The sequence below is a fragment of the Microcaecilia unicolor genome, chromosome 2, assembly GCF_901765095.1.
Source record: "Microcaecilia unicolor chromosome 2, aMicUni1.1, whole genome shotgun sequence".
NCBI classification, from domain to species: domain Eukaryota; kingdom Metazoa; phylum Chordata; class Amphibia; order Gymnophiona; family Siphonopidae; genus Microcaecilia; species Microcaecilia unicolor.
In genome coordinates this window covers 611,769,013-611,792,112 of record NC_044032.1, presented here as the reverse complement: position 1 = coordinate 611,792,112, position 23,100 = coordinate 611,769,013, and the positions used below count along the sequence as shown (strand labels likewise).

Here is a 23,100-nt window from a genome sequence, read left to right as displayed (position 1 = left end):
GATGATACGCTGAAACCTTCTGCTCAGTGTGCTGCTGCGGCTAGGAAAGCGAATAGAATGTTGGGTGTTATTAAGAAGGGTATGGAGTCCAGGTGTGCGGATGTTATAATGCCGTTGTATCGCTCCATGGTGCGACCGCACCTGGAGTATTGTGTTCAGTACTGGTCTCCGTATCTCAAAAAAGATATAGTAGAATTGGAAAAGGTACAGCGAAGGGCGACGAAAATGATAGTGGGGATGGGACGACTTTCCTATGAAGAGAGGCTGAGAAGGCTAGGGCTTTTCAGCTTGGAGAAGAGACGGCTGAGGGGAGATATGATAGAAGTGTATAAAATAATGAATGGAATGGATCGGGTGGATGTGAAGCGACTGTTCACGCTATCCAAAAATACTAGGACTAGAGGGCATGAGTTGAAGCTACAGTGTGGTAAATTTAAAACGAATCGGAGAAAATTTTTCTTCACCCAACGTGTAATTAGACTCTGGAATTCATTGCCGGAGAACGTGGTACGGGCGGTTAGCTTGACGGAGTTTAAAAAGGGGTTAGATAGATTCCTAAAGGACAAGTCCATAGACCGCTATTAAATGGACTGGAAAAATTCCTCATTTTTAGGTATAACTTGTCTGGAATGTTTTTACGTTTGGGGAGCGTGCCAGGTGCCCTTGACCTGGATTGGCCACTGTCGGTGACAGGATGCTGGGCTAGGTGGACCTTTGGTCTTTCCCAGTATGGCACTACTTATGTACTTATATATGTACTTATGTACTAAGAGGCAGGGACAAGTTAAGAGTATACTATTAAGGGCCTAGTTTCTTATAACCCTTCCCTAGAGCACCACATCTCTGCCTTGTTCATAATTAATGGTGGTTACAAATTGCTAATAACATGGCTTCAACCGCATGCTGAATTTTTAACACCTTTAGGTGAATATCAACTAGACCAGTGAATTGCTGTTGCGCTGTTTGTCATTTGGACCCGCGACAACCCAATTCACCGAGATTGCTCCAGTTTCTTGTATTGTCACCCTTAATTGAAACCGTTCTTACAGTCTATCTACCTTGCTGTTGATTCCACATCATGACCAGCCAACAGGCTGGCTGTATGTGCTGTATATGATCCACAAATATCTGCATACCTACAACCGGATAATATTCCTATCATTAATTACCCTGAAGTACAATATTTTAACTCTTCCCTTATCCATATTTCCCTCTCGCCCTTCCTTCAACAAAAACCATTTTATTAACCACCCTTTGGAGCTACTCCATCTGGCTTATATCCTTTTGAACAAGGGTGTAGCCGGCCTGGGGTGGAAAGGAGGGGCAACACATTCCTCTCCCCCCACGCACACTAAACATACCTTTGTTGGTGGAGATGCCAAGGCCTCACCAGCCAAATAAATGCATTGCATAAGTACATAAGTATTGCCATACTGGGAAGACCAAAGGTCCATCAAGCCCAGCATCCTGTTTCCAACAGTGGCCAATTCAGGTCACAAATACCTGGCAAGATTCCCAAAAAGTACAAAAGCCCGATCCGCTTCCCTCCTTGTACTGCTTCTATCCTGCAGAAGTCAGCGGCGTGCCTTTAGCCGCTGACATTGGGACTTCTTGCGCATTTTCAAAGCATACGCAGAAGTCCTGGCGTCAGTGGCTGAAGGCATGCTGCTGACTTTTGCAGGAAGGAAGCAGCACAAGGAAGAGGGAAGCGGCATCACTGTGTTTATTTATTTATTTTTGTTACATTTGTTCCCCACGCTTTCCTACTCATGGCAGGCTCAATGCGGCTTACATGGGGCAATGGAGGGTTAAGTGACTAGCCCAGAGTCACAAGGAGCTGCCTGTGCCTGAAGTGGGAATTGAACTCAGTTCCTCAGTTCCCCAGGACCAAAGTCCACCACCCTAACCACTAGGCCACTAGGCCACTCCTCCACTCGGCATTCCCCGCCAGCCAAGGTAAAGGGCACTGTAGTTCTGGAGGGGGCCCAAGGCCCCTCCTTTTGAAGCTGTGGTCTTCAGAATTGTACACCATGCTCCAAATAAGATCTCTGAGGTCTCACCAGAAATTTGGACAGAGACACTATAGAGTCTTTTCTTCCTTCTTGTCAGTCCTCTTCTATGCACCCTAGCATCTTTTTTGGCTTTTGCTGTGTTGCCTTACCTACTTGTTTGTCGGATATGATCCCCCTCCCTCCTCCCTGAGTTCCTGCTCTTGTTTTTGCTTCCTGTACTTTGTTGTTTTTTTGCAGACAGAATGCATGACGCAGCCCATTTAAATCTTAGCCCAAAATATTTCTAGACCGTTCCCTAAGTTTTACTAGATTTCGCCTCATATTTTTCACACCTGTCATCTGCCAAAAAGCAAATCCTTTCTAATACTGCATTCTAATACTGCAGAAGGACTCTCTTACATAAATGTTTAAAATTGCTGGACCAAGGACAGATCCCTATGCTATGCTATTGGTTACCACCTATTTCATTAGAGTGATCTGTAATTAGCACTACGCTTAGTTGCCTCCCATTTAACCTGTTTCTAACCTAATTGGTCATTTTAGGGCCAGCACCAAAGTTTCTGGGTCAGTGACTTGACAGAAAATTACCACTGGGTGTAATATAAAGAAGCTTTTCAGCACAAATGGGGTTGAGAGTTATATAGTTACATAATAGATGATGGCAGACCTGTACGGTCTATCCAGTCTGCCCAACAAGTTTTAACTCACATGGAGCTGTCATGTGATGAATAGACAAAAAGTGCCTTGTAATCAAGTGCCTTGTAACTTTGACGTTTAATAAAAATTACAAGTTAAAAAAAATTTAATGTCTAAGATGTTTTCATGTACAGTTACAAAAGAGAGGGTAACAGCATACAAATATAAACAGAAACACAAGAAAAGCAAACACTGGGCCTTCAGGGTTGAGAAAAATGTTATTCTTTATTCTGACAATGACCCGACACGGGTCGTGTTTTGGTGTGCAAACACCTGCATCAGGGGTCTGACATAAAAATACATAAATATGTTAATCATAAGATATGCACCAATATGAACAAATATAAACATATATATATATACCTCAGATGCATATTTATAAAAAAGGTAAAATACCAGTCACAATACAGAAACAATTTAAAACACGAGCATCAGTTCATAGAAAAAAGAGGACCAAAATAAACATTACAAACAAAAAAAACATAAATGCGTTCATCTTAAAAATTCAATAATATAAACATATTAAAAAACATGACATATGTGCATCTATTGAATGTTGATCATAAGTAACAGAGAAAAATCCCAAGTGCAGAAGAGATTTCAGACCACAATCATCAAGTCATTCAAAAAGACCAAAGACAAACAATGCAAACAGACAGCTAGCTATTCAAATGGAAGAACTACTACTACTACTACTACTTAACATTTCTAGAGCGCTACTAGGGTTACGCAGCGCTGTACAATTTAACAAAGAGAGACAGTCCCTGCTCAAAGAGCTTACAATCTAATAGACAAGTGAACGGTCGGTCCGATCGGGGCAGTCAAATTGGGGCAGTCTGGATTCACTGAACGGTAAGGGTTAGGTGCCGAACGCAGCATTGAAGAGGTGGGCTTTAAGCAAAGACTTGAAGATGGGCAGGGAGGGGGCTTGGCGTAAGGGTTCAGGAAGGTTGTTCCAAGCATAGGGTGAGGCGAGGCAGAATGAGCGGAGCCTGGAGTTGGCGGTGGTGGAGAAGGGTACTGAGAGGAGGGATTTATCCTGTGAACGGAGGTTACGGGCGGAAACGTAAGGGGAGATGAGGGTAGAGAGGTAGTGAGGGGCAGCAGACTGAGTGCATTTGTAGGTAAGAAGGAGAAGCTTGAATTGAATGCGGTATCTGATCGGAAGCCAGTGAAGTGACCTGAGGAGAGGGGTGATATGAGTATATCGGTTCTGGCGGAATATGAGACGTGCAGCAGAGTTCTGAACAGACTGAAGGGGGGATAGATGGCTAAGTGGGAGGCCGGTGAGGAGTAAGTTGCAGTAGTCCAGGCGAGAGGTAATGAGAGCGTGGACGAGAGTTCGGGTGGTGTGTTCAGAGAGGAAAGGGCGAATTTTGCTGATGTTAAAGAGGAAGAAGCGACAGGTCTTGGCTATCTGCTGGATATGCGCAGAGAAGGAAAGAGAGGAGTCAAAGATGACTCCGAGGTTGCGGGCAGATGAGACGGGGAGGATGAGGGTGTTATCAACTGAGATAGAAAGTGGAGGAAGAGGAGAAGTGGGTTTTGGTGGAAAGACGATAAGCTCGGTCTTGGACATGTTCAGTTTCAGGTGGCGGTTGGACATCCAGGCAGCAATGTCGGATAAGCAGGCCGATACCTTTGCCTGGGTCTCCGCGGAACCTTACCAAGATAGTCCAAGGACTAATAGGATAAAATAAAATAAACACTCAGGATATGTATCCTAGTATGAGAGAAAGCACAGGGGAAAGGAAATATATTAGCACTTTAATGCGTCCAAAATTTTTTTACAATATAATCAGCCTTATTTTCGAAAGAGAAAGACGCCCATATTTCGACCCAAATCGGGAGATGGGCGTCTTTCTCCCGTGGGCGCCCAAATCGGTATAATTGAAAGCTGATTTTGGGCGTCTTCAACTGCAATCTGTTGCGGAAACGGGCAAAGTTGACGGGGGCGTGTCAGAGGCGTGGTGAAGGTGGGCCTGGGGCGTGTTTATCGGCCGAGCAGAGATGGGCGCCCTCGGCCGATAATGGGAAAAAAAGAAAAGTGTTTTTAGCGAGAATTTGGGTCACTTTTTCTGGACCCTTTTTTGTCACGAACAAGCCCCCAAAAAGTGCCCCAACTGCCCAGATGACCACTGGAGGGAATCAAGGATGACCTCATCTGACTCCCCTAGTGGTCACTAACCCCCTCCCACCAAAAAAAAAAAAGAACTTTAAAAACATTTTTTGTCAGCCTGTATGCCAGCCTCAAATGTCATACCCAGTTCCATCACAGCAGTATGCAGGTCCCTGGAGCAGTTGTTAGTGGGTGCAGTGGACTTCAGGCAGGTGGACCCAGGCCCATCCCCCCCCTACCTGTTACACTTGTGCTGGTAAATGGGAGCCCTCCAAACCGCCCCCAAAATCCACTGTACCAACATGTAGGTGCCCCCCTTCAGCCATAAGGGCTATGGTAATGGTGTAGATTTGTGGGCAGTGGGTTTTGGGGGGGATTTGAGGGGCTCAGTACCTAAAGGAAGGGAGCTATGGACTTGGGAGGTATTTTACTTTTAATTCTAAAATGTTACAAGTGCCCCCTAGGGTGCCCGGTTGGTGTCCTGGCATGTGAGGGGGACCAGTGCACTACGAATCCTGGCCCCTCCCACAACCCAATGCCTTGGATTTGTTCATTTTTGAGCTGGACGCCTTTGGTTTCCATTATCGCTGAAAAATGAAACGGCCCAGCTCAAATCCGCACACATCCGATGCATTTGCCCAGCACAAACCGTATTATCGGAAAAAAAGATGGGTGCCCATCTTTTTCGAAAATATGGTCTGTCCCGCCCCTTCACGTACCTGTTCTCGGACATAGACGCACATGGAGATGGGAGTTCACGTTCGATTATGCCCCTCTATCTATCCTATTGCAGGTGTGTGTATATACAATCAGATGTTATACTAGTCGTCAGTGTAGTAAGAGCCTAATCACGCAACAGAGTGTGCTATTTAAAATGACGAAATACAAGCTGAACGGAGCTTCCATGCAGTATATTAACAAACAGGGGGGGGGGGGGGCTATTAAAAAGGGTCCCCTAGTGCTTGGAGCTGCAGGGTAACAGCCACGGTATGCCTCTCTGTAGCCAAACAAAGAGTATATTTCTGCTAGTGTGTTGTTTCATCTGAACGGAATGACTAAACTATCCAGCTTATAATCGAAAGTGATCGCCGGCCATCTTCCGACATAAATCGGGAGATGGCCGGCGATTTCTTAAAAGCGGCGAAATCGGTATAATCAAAAGCGGCATTTTTGACAGCATCGCCGCTTTCCCGTCGCTTCACCGGCGAAAGTTCAAGGGGGTGTGTCGGTAGATTAGTGAAGGCGGGGCATGGGCGTGGCTACCAGATGGCCGGCTTTCACCGATAATGGAAAAAAAAAAGCGGCGTTAAGCAGTATTTCGCCAGCTTTACTTGGTCCTTTTATTTTCACGACCAAGCCTCAAAAAGGTGCCCCAACTGACCAGATGACCACTGGAGGGAATGGGGGATGACCTCCCCATACTCCCCCAGTGGTCACCAATCCCCTTCCAAACTAAAAAAATAAAACTAAAACCTTTTTTCCAGCCTGTATGCCAGCCTCAAATGCCGTACCCACCTCCATGACAGCAGAATGTGTTGTATCCTCCGACAGCCTTTCCCTGGTTGCGATGTGGCTCTCGGGTGAGTGTGACACCTTTTCTGTTAGGTGCCCTGCAGAGAGTCACATTAGCAATGCATTGTGGTGGGTGTAGGGTACTGGGCTCTACGCCCATGGTGCTTTTTCCCCCTGCTAACTGGGTCAGAGTGTGCCCTGTTTTGTTTCCTGTTGTAGTCCATGCGGTAGTGGCCATTTTTGTAAGTCAGTTTTAGTTCCCTTTCCTGTGTTACCCACGTTAGAGAACGTAGTTCTTACCTTGAATGGTGCTGAAAGAGGGCATTGTACACCATTGTGCCAGCTCTGACCTACTGCTAATCTTAGTACCAGGGGACTCTTTGCCAATGGGGCACAACATCTGATCTGCAGTTAACTGTGAGTAAACGTGGTTATTTCAAGAAAGGACTTTTTCAGAGAGATTAGTCTTCAGGTGTGAACTGGTGTGCCAAAGTTATACAGCAGCAATAAGTCCTAGAGGCTGTATGCAGGTCCCTGGAGCAATTTTAGTGGGTGCAGTACATTTGTGGGTAGTGGGTTTGGGGGGCTCAGCTCCCAAAGTAAGGGAGCTATGCACGTGGTGGGAGCTTTTCTGAAGTCCACCGCAGTGACCCCTAGGGTGGCTGGTTGGTGTCCTGGCATGTCAGGGGGGCCACTGCACTAAAAATACTGGCTCCTCCCACGGCCAAATGCTTAGAATTTGGCCGGGGTTTGAGATGGCCGACATAACTTTCCATTATCGCTGAAAAACAAACCCGGCCATCTCAAACCCAGCAAACTCCACGGCATTTGGCCGGGCTAAACCGTATTATCGAAAAAAAAGATGGCCGGCCATCTTTTTCGATAATACGGTTCCGGCCAGCTGTAGCGCTGCCGCCAACATAGATCGCCGGCGACCTATTTGGCCGGCGACGTTTGATTATGCCCCTCTATGTGGACAGTGTCATAAAACAAAACATAACAATACCAATCATACAATTTTAAAAATACCAATCATACAGTTTTAAAAATATGTAATTAAAAAAAAAATGTAAAACAGACTAGCTGAAGCTCCTGTGTTATGTGCTGTTTTGAAGGCTAGGGAACATAATCATTGACTAGGGCACTATCTGGACAAACAAGCTTAATCTGTGTGATGAGCTAGATCTAGTTTCTGATAATACTTCGTGGTATGTCTTCCAACAATATAACGCGTGCAGAAGACATTCACATTAAAGGTGCAAATAAAGTGAGTAGAGGTGTCGCATAGCGTCCAAAATAATCATGTTGTCTGCAAATCCCAAGCAGAGGGGGGATATCAGAACTTACCCAATATCTGTAGGTAGTCTGTGTACACTGCAAAAAACTACGTCCTTAGCATGATGAATAGAAAAGTGCCTTGTAACTTTGATGTTTAATAAAAATTACAAGTTAAAAATTTTTTTAATGTCTAAGATGTTTTCATTACAGGGTTGACAAGGAAGAACCTGTTGCATAACACTGACATAATTTACTAAGAGTATAGTACAGGGGTCCACAACCCAGCCTGGAAACAATGAATACAAATAGATCTCATTCAGTGTTGAAATTCTGAATACTAGGCTGGATTGTGGACCTCGAGGCCTGCATTTGAGGACCCCTAGTTGAGAAAGTTGTAATTTGCAAGGGAAGCTGTGTCTAGAACTGTTGGGAAGTGCTCACAGGGTGGACTCTATTGGCATTAGATGCCAGTATTTGTATATATTTCAACTTCCATGTTTCCCCGTCTTGTGTTTTTGAAGACTCGTTTCCATTCTGATATATTTTTTTAGGCTGTGAATACGTCTAATATTGGATCCAAAATAAGGAGGATGATATAGTACATTAACATTGAGGGACAGTCTAGTCCCTTCCTCACTTGCGAGTTCTAAAGTACTGTGACATCTTTGTTAACCTATTAAAAAGTAATGCAGCCTACTGTAGAAGAGCTAAAGTTTTCTTCAGGATCAGAACAGGCATTAGAACTCTAAAGTTGGATACTGATGCTCCTGATAAGGCAGAGTAGCTGTGACTTGGCTAACAGAAGTGCTCTGGTTTAGGGCTCTGAGAATGTACATCTGTGGTGGGTTATGGGATTCTTGTTTCATCTCCCCACAACCATTGGACTCCTGTGAGGGCAGTATTCTGAATTGGATGAGGTACACCACATTGCTGGGGTTGCATGTAGTTGCATTGCTTTTCTATGTCATGTTTTGGATGGTGGTTTCTGTATGCATGTGGTTCCAATTTGTACACCACTAGATCAAATAGCATTATGTTCCAGAGATGGTAGAGATTTACTTTGCATGACAAGTTTAATGGATCTGTAAGATATGAAAAAAATGATACACTGCAGTGCAGAAGGGGACACCCTTATTTTCCCCTCTCTAACCCTATGGCTTTTGTAGCATCAGACAACATGCATCATATCATCAACCCTTTGGTTATTGTAAGTTATTTGGTATTGCTCTGTGATGGCTTTGACCTATCATTAATCTTTCGTGACCAGATGAATCTAAAGCATATGTGACCTACATGGCTTCTTCTTGTCTTCTGAGTCAATCTGTAGATGGTCATAGGACATAATTTTTTTCATACTGTGTTACAGGGTTTTGGCAGTAGGAACCACTCTGCCAATAGTCAGATAGGTGTTAGTTAAGAACTGACTCTGAGATCAAGGAATTTGCCTTATAGCTTTTTCTATCACCATAAAGCACAGACTGAAGGATAGCTGCCTGGCGGTGGTTGATATTGTGGAAATAGTCCATGCTCGGTTTTGCTGATGATAAAGTTTTTTTAAATCCCTTTTAGTTGGTTAGATAGTGTATTACTCAAGTCAGAAGCACTTGTTTCTTAAAAGCAAGGAGTTCTAATATTGGCTCATAGACAGTAGTGTTAACTATCCGTGGTGATTTCACTTTGCAAAGGGATCATTTTCCTAACATTGTCCGGGCTATATCGGAGGCTTGTTGCTTGGACTGCTGGTATTGGCAGACCAAAGTGCTGCAGTCCGACCTGCGTTTATAGGACTTCCTTTGATTTATCTTTTCTATATAAACTATTTCTTTTTTTAGTTTATAAATATCCATGTACAAGCCTTCTAATCTCTGATTATAATTTTATTTTTATTGTATTACCTGTACATTTTATAAGCTTGTGTTTTTAGAATTTTAGCTTCAGGAGAAAGGCAAGTTTCAATCTTATTGTCAAAATATTTCTTGGTATAAGTTGGGGTTAATTGCAAGTGACTGAAATATGTTTTGGGTTTTTTTCCCTCTTTTGGTAAGACTAATATGAAGTAAGGATACATGAGGTAGGCATATCCTGCAAGTGCTGATCATCACTGCTGTACCAGATCCTCTCAGTATGGACATACTAGCACAGGTGTGGCATTCCTAAAAACATATGTGCTGGGACCGATCAGGTAGTTCATTGTGCATAACACATTCATGACCAAAACTGTCAACTACTGCTGTGTTTGCCTTCTCTAAAGTATATGCAGGACGAACCAGGGAGACAATGCTTCATCTTAGAGTGGACATGACAGAGCCTGTGATGCAGCTTTGTCTATGTAGAATGTTGAAGAACGAACAGATATGATAGGTCAGGATCCACATCAGTGGGATGGACAAGACAGAGGATCCAAATGTAAAAAACCAGAACTGAAGAGAAAATTTCAAAACTTTTTGTGTCAAACATGCACAACACTCAACATAGCCATGTTTCAAATGGTCATCAGTGGTGTAACAAATCAAGAATAGCAGTCTAGACACCAGTCAAATAGAGATAACATCTCACCAGCATGATGCAAACATCACACCATTCATTGAATATAAGTTGATGCCTTTGTGGTTTTACATTTCTGTTAAGAGGCTTGTGATCTTTTTCTATCAAATTGGAATAATGGAATTAAACTATATTCATGAATAGTGTGATGTGTTTGCATTGTGCTGGTGAGGAGTGTTCTGTATTTGACTGGTGCCTAGATCAAACACATTGTCATTCTAGATTTCTCATGAAGATTATTTGAAACATGGCCGTGTTGGGTGTTAGGCATGTTTGGCACAATAAAGTTTTGAAATTTTCTCCTTGGTTTTGGTTTATTGCATTTGTAGAGTATTGAAGACAGAGCCAAAAAGTTGGTGCTGTGTCTGTACCATGTTGAATCTCAACTATATAAAGTTCTAAACAGAGGGAAACAATAACTCCAAACTCCAAATTAGCTGAGGCCAAGCTGCACATCATACAATTTCTCCTCAATTTGAAATTTTTAATAACTATATAAGTGACTCATGCTCATGTCTTTGTGAGACTCACCCAGTCATTAAATATTCAAAAGCGTGTCTGCAAAAAGTTCAGTAACCAATATTCAAAATAATTCGCTAAAAACATTGTGAAACAACTTGTATTGGATACATCCTGACCTGCAGACTGAACAAACGTGGCATGATGAGGTGCCCCATTTCAATTCTTCCTTAGAAAAGTACAAATATGCTTGTCCATAGGATCTGGAGGAACCTATAGAGGAGGATCCCTAAACAGGGATCTGTCTGTTGCTATAGGATTCTGAGAAAAGTATAATTTTACTTGTAGATTTCTGAAAATGCGGGCAATATCTTTCCATGGGGTGGGCACAAAAGATAAATCTTTGTTAAGGACCCCTTCTGCTGATAAACCAGTCCCCGAAACGTTCACCACTAAGGATACTTTGGACTCCGGGATCTAATTCAAGATCCTGTCCAATTTTTGTTCTCGTCGTAGTTGCAAGTATGCCCTCTACGCTTGTATTGTCAAGGTAGACGTCCTCCTGAGCTATCTGAATCTTCAGTCTGGTTTATATCTATTCATTCATAAATAAACCTTGCTATTGACACAAATCATTCTCATCCCTTTGAAATTTCTTTAGTAGGTCTACAATTTTTTAACAAAACCCCCCAAGTCTGTTGGGATTGTGTAACATGCTCCTATAGCTGAGTTGATTCCATACTGGTCTGTAACTCAGTATAGATTGCATCAATTTGGGGAAGGTCATCATGAACCATGTGACAAATGTACTTTCTATGAAATGACAAGTCCCATCACTGAATGGAATCTCCCTATTATTAAAAGAATATATGTTAAATTGGTAACTATATATGATTCATCTTTTGTGTTTTATATATATATATATATATATATATATATATATATATATATATATATATATATATATATATATATATATATATATATATATAATATTTGTGTGGCCCTGCCAAAAGTTTTATGTGGGATACACGATGAGGAAAGTCAAAATAAGACTTAACAGAACACAGAAGTAGGGTTCATACTCGGTTTGACAGCCCCATCCGTTGGTTCAACGTTTCCTTCAGCATAATCATGGATTTGCCCATATTCAATGGTGGATCATTGAACAGATTCATGAGGTTCCTTGTGGGCGAGCGATAGACTTCAAAAACTGACAGAACGTGAACAATTTTATCCAACAATTAGGTGCGAACACTGAATGGGGTTTATATTGACTGTATTGAGTAGAATACTATCATTTAAAGTCACATGTGCTATTGGATTCTTTGAGAGCGTATGAATTGAGTTGGAAAAAGCATTTTTTGATATAATCAGATTTATGAATGGGGAGGGTTTGAGGTCATCAGGTACATGACATCACTTCCCTTCTGTTGTAGGGATTGATTTAAGAGGGCACTATCCAGTAATTCAAGTGAAGCTCGCCATGGGTGGATTTTGTCACGTACAATATGAAGTAAATTTTGAATTTTGCGGATGATATGAACTTTGCCCCTGAGGAAGAATTGAAACAGGGTATCTCGTTGGGCCATATTCGTTCAGTCTGTAGGACATATCTAAGATAATGAGCTAAAAAAAATTGTGAAACACCTTATTTTGAACATTGTTTATTAAACTTTTTGTGGGTAAATTTTTGAATATTTAATGAATGGGCGAGTCTCACAAAGACATGCACATGAGTCCATCCAGTCTGCCCAACAAGATAAACTCATTACATATGGTATGTGATAACTTCATATGTGTACCTGATCTTGATTTGTCCTTGCCATTTTCAAGACATAGACTGTAGAAGTCTGCCCAGCACTGTCCTTATTCTAAAATTTCTGAAGTTGTCATCGAAGCCCCCGAAAAGCTCCACTCTAGCCCATCCAAGTCTATTCAGCCATGATCAGATCATAGCCCATAGAGGTCTACCCAGCACTGGCCTTGTTCTCCAACTTTTGAAGCTGAATCTGTCCAGCCACGATCAGAGCACTGGCCTTAGAAGTCTGCCTAGTACTGGCTTTGTTCCTCAATTACCGGTGTTGCTATCTAATCTCCGCTATGATTCTTTGGATCCATTCTTTCTAAACAGGATTCCTTTTTGTTTATCCCATACATTTTTGAATTCTGTTACCATTTGCATCTCCACCACCTCCCGCGGGAGGGCATTCCAGGTACCTACCATCCTTTTGGTGAAAAAATACTTCTCGACATTATTCCTGAGTCTGCCCCTTTCAACCTCAATTTATACCCTCTAGTACTACTGCCTTCCTGTCTCTGGAAAATGTTTGTTTACGGATTAATATCTTTCAAATATTTGAACATCTGTATCCTATCACCTCTATTTCTCCTTTCCTCCAGGGTATACGTGTTCAGGTCATCAAGTCTCTCCTCATATGTCTTGCAACGCAAACCCCATACCATTTTCATTGCTTTTTTTTTTAACCGCTTCAAGTCTTTTTACATCCTTAGCAAGTTATGGCCTCCAAAACTGAATACAGTACTCCAAGTGGGGCCTCACCAGCAACTTGTATAGGGGCATCAACGCCTCCTGTCTTCTGCTGGTTATACCCCTCTGTATGCAGCCTGCAGCCACCGCCTTGTTACATTGTTTCCTCACCTTCAGATCCTTGGACACCATCATCCCAAGGTCCCTCTCCTGAGCTGAGCTTCCCAATCTCTCCCCTCCTATCTGGTACATCTCTTTTGGATTTCTGCTTCCAAGTGCATCACTCTGCACTCCTTCGCATTACATTTTAACTACAAAAAGTTCACACAAGCCCAAATGTCAAATCTGAAAATTTCACAGAAAATTCTATGTATAATACGTGGGCAGATACATTGAATGAAGAGAACATCCAAGCACTCAAAAAAGTGGAGAAAAAAAACTTTAGTAAAGTCACCCAGCCAACAAGAGTTTTAAGGCTTAGGCACGACTCACCATCATGGGTCTGAAAAAAACTCCACTGTATCAGGGTGCAAAGAGTAGCCTTTCAAAACTCAGACAGAGTAACAAAATGCATGTCCACATCCACAGGAAACTAAAATTATAGTCGCTGTTTAAACAAATTGGTAATGTATTTATAATCCACTTATTTTATGTTGTTTTTTTCTCTCGATTGTAGAGCTATACCAACATGTCCAGCATTTTAACTGCCAGACCTGTGACCATTCTTCCAATGTTTGGAGATCTCTTCTTATGGTTTCTACTCCCTCCAGGGTATCAATTCTATTGGCTATCTTTGTGTCATCCACAAGAAGGCAAACTTCCTCTTCTAACCCTTCAGCAAGGTTTCTCACAAATATATTAAACAGAATCGGCCCCAGCACCGACCTCTGAGGCACTCCACTACTCACCTTCATTTCATCTGAGCAGATTCCATTTACCACCACCCTCTGCCACCTGTCGGTCAACCAGTTTTCAATACAGTTCACCATTTTGGGTCCTAAGTTCAGCCCTTTCAGCTTATTCATGAGTCTTCTGTGAGGGACCATATCAAACACTTTGCTGAAATTCAAGTAGATTACATCTAGCGCATGTCCTTCATCCTGTTCTTTGGTCACCCATTCAAAGAAGTCAATCAGATTCATTTGGCAGGATTTTCCTTTGGTAAAGTTATGTTGCCTCGGATCCTGTAACCCGTTGGCTTCTGGAAAGTTAACTATCCTTTCCTTCAGCAGCGACTCCATTATTTTTTCTACCACTGGCGTGAGGCTTACTGGCCTGTAGTTTCCCACTTCTTCCCTGTCTCCGCTTTTGTGAAGAGGGACCACATCAGCTTGTTTCTAATCCTGCAGATCCTCTCCTATCTCTAAAGATCTATTAAATAAATCCTTAAGAGCACCCGCCAGGACTTCTCTGAGCTCCCTCACTATTCTAGGATGTATCCCATCCGACCCCATAGCTTAGTCCACTTTCAGATTCTTAAGCTGTTTATAAATGCTTTCTTCCGTGAATGGCACAATGCCACTCCGTTCTCAGATATTAACTCTGCAGCTGACCACGGTCCTTCTCCAGGATTTCTTCCGTGAACACTGAAGAGAAGTATTTGTTTAGCATGTTCGCTTTATCCTCACCGCACTTAGCTAACCAGTCAGAGCTACGGTAGAGGTCTTAGTGTACATCTCCCTTGCAAATCAAGTCTTGGTTTCATCCTACTGATTGCGTAGGTTTTTAAGTCTCAACTTAAGTTTAACACTGTTCAACTTCTCCGTAAGTCTCCAACTTCTCTATAAGAAGTACAGAGCCCCCAGAAATGGATCAGAGTTGCCATATTTCTTCTCTTAATCTGTCTGTGTCTGTGCCTTTGAGGCGTGCATCTATTTATTTATTTTAAGCATTGGTTAGCAGTCTCTGAGATACTTGGAGAGTAGTTCTTTAAGGAAACTAACCAATAAGATTGTGGGACTGGGCTTGCCACTGTGCTGCATACCACCTCTGCAGGTGTTTAGTACTGGCTTAGCAGGTGGCATGGAGCATGGGGTGCAGCTGAGGTGCTCCTTGTTTCCTGTACTCTTGAGTCGTGTTATGGCACAAGTCAGCACGTTACCTTTCGTTGGGGGAGATGATATACTCTGTGGGATATCTTAAAGTATTAGGTCATTTATTTATATTTTTATTTATTTATTTATTTATTGCATTTGTATCCCACATTTTCCCACCTCTTTGCAGGCTCAATGTGGCTTACAATACATCATGAGTGGTGGAAATATGTTAGAAAATAGACATTTTCTACGCCTGGAATAAACTTCCTGAGCCCCTACGTCTTGCCCCTTCCTTGGCCACCTTTAAATCTAGATTGAAAGCCCACCTCTTTAACATTGCTTTTGACTCGTAACCACTTGTAACCACTCGCCTCCACCTACCCCCCTCTCCTCCTTCCTGTACACATTAATTGATTTGATTTGCTTACTTTATTTTTTGTCTATTAGATTGTAAGCTCTTTGAGCAGGGACTGTCTTTCTTCTATGTTTGTGCAGCGCTGCGTACGCCTTGTAGCGCTATAGAAATGCTAAATAGTAGCAGTAGTAATTTAGTGTTATAGAAGGATCTTGGACAACATGATAATGAAAAAACATAATAGTAGTATAACAAGAAGGATTTGGGGTAACATGATTATCAGACTTCATACAGTGATGAGCTAGACTGCTGGTTTCCCTTTTCAGGTGTGTTATACTTTGACCTGCAGTATTATTAAGATCTTAATGTGGTGATATGAACAACTTCTGAGCACCGACAGTAACTTGTCCCTGCTTGTAATAAATGTAGTGGTGACAGAGCGCTCTCTAGTGGTGGACATATTATTTCAGTCTATCCCAGTGGCAATCAAAATGTGCAATGTAACCACGTTCCTAGAACATATGTAGGAGAGTAATCTGTTCCTTTTCCCAAAAGAAAAGCAGTAACTAGGCTGCCCTTCTCCAGCCTTGCACACCTGCCGCCGTGAATATGATCTGTTTCCCCATATACCATACTTGCTTCACCCTTATTCTCCTTACCCTTGTGTGGTAATTCAAAATGCACCATCCTCATTTTATACAAATCTGCCTTGTGTGTATTTATTGTAGATATCCTGAAAACTTGACTGAGTTGGAGGGATTCTGGGAACAGGCTTGGAGAAGAAGCAGAGCTATGGTGCTCTACTTTGAAATAAACTCAGCACAGAGAAAGGAGATAGCTTCTGTCATTACAGTATAATTGCAAAGAATGGCACACATAAACATAGGAGGTGCAGCTTGTAGGTGGAACTGTAGAGCTAATAAGGTGATTAGCTAATAATTACTCTGGTTAGAATTTGTGGCTTGTCTCATCTGTTTGGCATATGATTTTGCCCTAAAGTGGTCCCAAAACAAAGAAAAGGGTTCTCATGAAGGATTTGCTGGCAATATGAGAGAAGAAAGAACCAGGCACACCCATTAAAGGGGGGCCGACCACAACCGGGCTGAAGGCCAGCAAAGACAGAAGTGTGGGGGAGAGTACAGGGAGGGCCTAGCTAGAGAGCAGAGGTAGTAGTGGGAGGAAAACAAGGGGTAGCAAGGGGAGGGGGCAGGAAAGAAGGGGAGGAGCAAGGGAGGAGGAGAGAGGAATTTGAACTGCACAGGATGTCCTTTTGAATTTGGAAGCAGGAGAAGAGCAACGCCCACCCGCCCACCCACTTGAGAGGCAAGATTTGTCGCAGCGAGGCGTTAGACTACAATATTTACGCACAGCCAGCAATGGGTACACAGCAGCTTGACACATAACAGTTACAAGTTGGGGTAACTACTGCTGCAGAAAGAGTTGTGTGGAAAATTATCAAGTTGATGCAAATGGTAGGCTTGCATGTGAGCAGCCTTGTTATAAGGAAACAACGTGTATACAGCTTGTCTCCTGGCTTGGGCGGCCGGGAGGCCTAGAACGTCATTTTGTAAATGTGGTAGGTGCCTCCTTCAACGGGAGACACCAAGTGACGTCGGGTGCTTGGAAAACAGCTCAGGGGGCCATAGGGGCTTGGTACGGCTTGGCCTGTGGCCCAGAATATGCAACTACGTGTAGAAGCTGTGTACCCGGGTAGAAATGCATGCTGGCATAATGATTAGTAGAAGATGTAATGTAATTTGTTTAAGTTGTAACAATTTTGATGTTCCTGGCTGCGGCCAAAATAAATCCAATTCTATCGAAGATACGGCTTGTAGTGTGGTATTGAAGGGGTGGGGGTTGATACGTCTGAGTGTGTGCCGAATGCCCGAGTTGTGCCACAGAAATATATTGGTTATATTTGTATATGAAGAGAGAGATGATATTGTTGGCACCTTACAACAGTTGGTCAGCAAAGATTATCTTATACCAGTGTCAGTGTAAATATCACTCTGTATGTTTCACTTCAAAGAGAGAAAACCAACTTTTAAGGATCCAACCCAAAAAAGTGACGTAAATATAAATTATTTAAAATTTAATTTCAAGCTGCTTTCATTAAGGACACACATCGACTATGGCCAGAGTTTCGCACGGACATAACATCAAATGCACCACCTAGTCTGAAATACAAGTGGTTTCAGTAGTAAGAGTATACTGCCTATATGAAATCGGGTGTATGAAGCAGTCTGTAAGCTCTGTCTGAATGGCATATATCATACAACCTTGACATTGGCAATGTTTACCACTTCTTATTCCAGAGTTTCTATTGATATGTTCAACATTTAAAGGACTTACTAATTCTTTTAAATTACGATTCCTTGTAAAGGCTTCCCATAAATTAATTCCTACAAATGCTGGCAAATCAGAAATTAATCTCCAATTTCTTCTTAAGATCTGTATCACTTTATCTCAGGAGTATATGTCCACACGCAAGTCACTGTTTTATCCTCTGTATGATATTTCAATTTTTCCATTAATAAATTCCTATTTTGAAACCTTGCTCTTCTATATGAAGGAATCACATTCTTAGGATATCCTCTGATGATCAAGCGATTCTTTAAGATGTTTGGTCTCTGCCAACTGCAGTCTCAGATAGGTGTGTGGTGGTCAGAGACTTCCCACAAGCAACCAGTTGAAGAACCCCACTCATAGAAAAGCAAAGCTGGAGCCTGTGGCAGTGATGTCATGAGAAGGCACAGTGTTAAACTTGTCAGGACTAGACTTCCATAAACAAGGGGTCAAGAGGATTGGCTTCAAGAGGAGGGTGAAGAAACCCTGTCAGGAGTAGTGTAAAGATTACAGAGAAACAGAGGGCATCGGTTAGAGATGTCAAATCTCTGTGTTGTAAGGCAGGCTTGTAAAGAGCGGAGCATCAGGAAGTCAAAATGTCTCCCTAGAAAGGGGATAGAACTAATATGAGCCAAAACACAGTGTAACAATAGCGAGAGGGGAGGCAAAGTCATTGAGCAAAACAGAAGAGAGAAATGTAAAGACCCAGGGGACATTGCGCTGAGGAGAAAAGTGCCCATCCAACAAAAGGGGAGTGAACTTTCTTTAGATAGGAACAAAGGAAAACAGATGGAATAGTAGAGATAAGAGGAGAAAGCTGGGTTAGTGAGGAAAGAGAGTAGCAGAAGATAGAAAATTTAAAACTAGAAATTCTAAACATTTACAGAAGGGGAATGTGATGAAGGTAGGACAGAGAGGCTAAAATGACCGAGGAATAATCTTAAACCAATTTAGAGAGGAGAAAATAGGATAGTGAGACACCTATAAATAGAGGAGGCAGTGGGATGTGATGGAGTACACCTGAGAATACCAGAAGGACCAGTGTTAGAGGGAGGGAGGCTTAGAAAAGAGAATTATTTCCTGAGAGAATATTTGGCTTTTCTGATCAACAAAGGTAACCGAAGTCAAGCGTTCTTGACACAGATCAACATCTCAGTGCTAAGGTCAAGGGAAGGGGGAGAACTAAGGACAAAGGAATGGGGTGAGGAGAGACCCAGGATTTGGTTTAGTTTTGAAAACTATAAGCCCCTGCACTATACATGGTAGATGGCCAAAAATGGAGACAACAGAACCAGCTTCTTCTGTGTGAAATAGTTGTGCCAAGAGGTGACAAATTTGACCAGCACAGAACAGTGGTAGGTTTCTGGTATATTCTTAGGTATAATTGAGGAGAGGTGGCAGGTCAGAGTATGACCAGTTAATAGTATAATATTTTATCTTGTTACATGCTTTTTCATGATATGTGTAAAGGCAGATACACTAAAACATTTAATAAGCATTGTAATGACTGAAAAGATAGTTACCTCTGCAGGACACAGTTCAATGAAATTATTTATTTATTTATTTATTTATTCATACCTACAAATGCTGGCAAATCAGATATTAATCTCCAATTTCTTCTTAAGATCTGTATCACTTTATCTATCTCAGGAGTATATGTCAACACGCAAGTCACTGTTTTATCCTCTCTATGATATTTCAGTTTTTCCATTAATAAATTCCTATTTGCTCGAACTAAAACATGGTACAAATGCCCACACCTAAATTTAGGTGTGGATGCCCTTATTCTAGAACTATAAGCATAACTTAGAACGCCCCTGATCCGCCCATGACCCACCCATTTCCACGCCCCTTTTTTGACTTGCATGTTAAAATTTAGGCACGGATCCTGTACCTAAATTTACATGCGTACATTTCAATGAAATCTAATTGTGCCAATAATTGCTTGTTAAAAAGCCAATTATAGGCACTAATTAGCGCATTCGGTTAAATTGGGCATGCGCCCAAATTTGCACACACGATTTTTAGCACTTTTTATAGAATTCGGGCATATATCTTGTGATTTTGGGAGTCTATCTTTACATTTCTGTTCCTTCAATTCTTGGGAGGTTGGTAGGATCCGGGCATGCCATGGAGGTGTTACACTTAGGCCCGTGAATAGTATGAAGATAGCTGCTGTTGCTGTGATGGGCTCTGCCAACCAGCCAGTAGCCCTGTGAGTATTTCCTGAAGGAGACATCCTTTTTTCTATGAGGTTAATGAGAATTTCCTAAACTGCCAAGACAGTCATCAGGGACAACTGGAGGAGTGGCCTAATGGTTAGTGCAGTGGGCTTTGATCCTGGCAGCCTGGGTTCGATACCCACTGCAGCTCCTTCTGACCTTGAGGAAGTCACTTAACCCTCCATTACCCGAGGTACAAAAAATTAGATTGAGAGCCCTCTAGGGACAGAGGAAGTACCTGCATATAACGTGTACAGTGCTGCATAAGTCTAGTAGTGCTATAGAAATGATTAGTAGTAGTAAGGAGTACCAGAGAAGGAACGATATTTAAAAAAAATATATGCTTTCTGATTTGGTTTGAAGAGCCTTGTGATTTGTTATCTTGGGCTAATATGTGCACTGTCACCACCTCCCAGGTGCCTTTGGTCACTCCAGATCCAGACGTTTCTTCTAAGAAAGACCTTTTTGTGAAACTATAATGTTGGTTTTTCTCTCTCCTTTTTATTTCTTAGGAAGAAATCACTAACACCAGTTTGTTACAAGCTCGTTTGAAATGGGCTGTGCATTACGAGCCAAAGGTACAGTATTGAGTCTTTTTTTGGAACTTAGCAGTAGTGTTTCCTGAACACTGAGTATGCACAGACTGTGAACCCTGCACACACGGCAAAACAAGGCGTGCAGAGGAAAATATAGTATGCAGTACATTTTAGGGCCCTGTTTACTAAGCTGAGCTGTAGGTGCGCTAATGATACAGACACCCATTATATTCCTCTGGGTGTCTCTAGTATTAGCGCATGCTAAAATGTTTGCACGCCTACACCGCGGCTTAGTTATTAGGGCCCTTAATGAGATGTTATAAAGCAGCGTAGAGAAATCTTAGCAGCTGAATGTGGCTCGGCTTAAATTGGTGTTCTGTTTGGGTTCTATCTAAAGAATGGAGCTTTAATATTAGATTGTTTACATTTAATAATGTTGCCAATTATATTTAGGTCCTAAATTTTCTGTTAGAAAATTTCCAGATCCAGGGCCTGATCAAAATTATATTTGGCCTTAGGCAAACATATCACAGACTCCCATTTACCTCTTTTTATCAACACTCCCAGTTACATTTAAGGGGGATGTTATGTTATATCACACTTATCACTCGCCAACTCCCTCAAGTTGAGATTCAAGGCGAGATGCAATAAAGAAAACTGATTACAAAACATCAGGAGTGTACAATTTAGATTACTATTAAAAACAAGAACTGTATAACATTATAAACTAAAATAAACTGAGAACTACTAAAGCTTTACGAAATAAATAATAATACTTCAGAAACATAATTCTAAAGGAAGATTATTCCATAAACATCTAGCCAGAAACAGAAAAGAGTGTGAAAATAAAGCCTTGAGTCTAGTAGACTTAATAGATGGAAAAGCCAGAAGTTGTTGATAGCAAAGCCTAGTAGTCATGATGGAATTTAGAATTACTGTAGCTATAATTGAGGCAATCCATCTGGATAGTTATCTTCCAAAATGTTAAAAACTAGGCATAATACCTTAAAATGAATCTTAGCCCGTACTGGTAACCAATGCAGCTCCCCCAGTAGAGGCGTCACATGGTCGCTACAGGACTTACAGAAGATAAGTCAAGCAGCTGAATTTTGAATCAGTTGAATTTTATGAATCAGCCTAGCAGTTATACCCAGATATAGTGAATGACAGTAGTCCAGTAAAATCGAAAGTTGGACTGCCGTTAAGACAGATTATTTTACCACAACTCCTTCTATTTTAGGACAGGTACCATTTTATGCAATGAGACCTAGTTATAGTAAATGGAGTTAACAGTAAAATAACACGCCTTAACAGTAGCCTACTTTGATAACTTTCTCTTTTTCTGCTTCGTTCATGGACTTTCCCCAAGCTGCCACATTTCAGCTCTAGAAGTAGACTTGGAAAAACAGCAGATACTAATTCTGGATGCTAGGGCAGAAGCAATCGAAAGCAAACTGGTTTCATGTTTTCTAGATATTATTTTCTCCTCAAAACAAAATGGGAGGGATTGTTCCAGTATGGGAGAGATTGTTAGTTATCTGGATCTTGCGGCATCCAAGTAAGTGGAACCAACATTCCAGCAATTTTGCTGTGGTTTTCTTCAGGGTATGCTGTGAAGTCTGCAGTTTCTTTATATAGTGAGTTTTCAAATCTGATTGGGTGGTTGTGGTTTGAGGTGGACGGTTTCCTCAGGAAGGCAGGAGATTTCGTCAAACATTTGAGGCAGGAGAGTCCATTGGTCACAAATTTCAATTTTTTGTGGGAAATTTTGTTGGTCACAAATTTATTTTATGGTGGGAAAATGAGTCAGGAAATTCATTGGAACAATCTGACTCTGGAAGAGGGAGGAATTTCTATAGGTCACATTCTGAAACTGCAGTCAATTTTCCACATCATCATCCCACCAAAATTTAAATTTGCGACCATTAACCTTTCCTGTCTCAATTTCCTGCTAAAATCTCCAGTATTCCTGAGGAAGCATCCTACCTTGAACTTCAATCACTGTATAAAGACAAACCCTGAAGAAAGCCACAACACAATGACTTAAATGTTGGTTCCACTTATTCTGACATGGCAAGACACAGACAGCCGCAACAATCATGATGCCAGCTGCGGAAGCCTAAGAGAACTAAATGGGAAGGATCTTGCATATTTGATGGATACTAGAGGAACATTCGTGGTGCAGACTGTGAACGTGGATGTAGCCTGAAAAAACCCCAAAACAAAATAAACAGAATTGCTTAGAAGTATATCATTGGGACATGCTGATGTGTGCTAAGAGTTATCAGCTTGAGAGTGGACTAATAGTTCTGAACTGAGTTTATAGTAAATGGGCAAATGCCAGATCTCAGGGAAAAAATATAAGGTTAACTAACTTACCCTGTTCCTGCTTTATGATAATTTATTAGGTAATTACAGTTAAAACACAGATTCTTGTTTTGCACTTGTGTTGTTTGGCATTACCCACATAGAATGACATTGGGGTCATTTTCAA

General features: G+C 41.7%; 1 protein-coding gene across 3 annotated transcripts in view; it reads left to right on the top strand.

Annotated features, from left to right (window-relative positions):
- TMEM131L (transmembrane 131 like) overlaps nucleotides 1–23,100 on the top strand; it is a 308,022-nt gene that overhangs the window by 168,349 nt on the left and 116,573 nt on the right. For all 3 annotated transcript variants that reach the window (XM_030191626.1, XM_030191627.1, XM_030191625.1), the window contains exon 8: nucleotides 20,583–20,648. In XM_030191626.1, coding sequence (XP_030047486.1) covers nucleotides 20,583–20,648 — 66 coding nt within the window. The remainder of the gene's footprint in view (nucleotides 1–20,582; nucleotides 20,649–23,100) is intronic.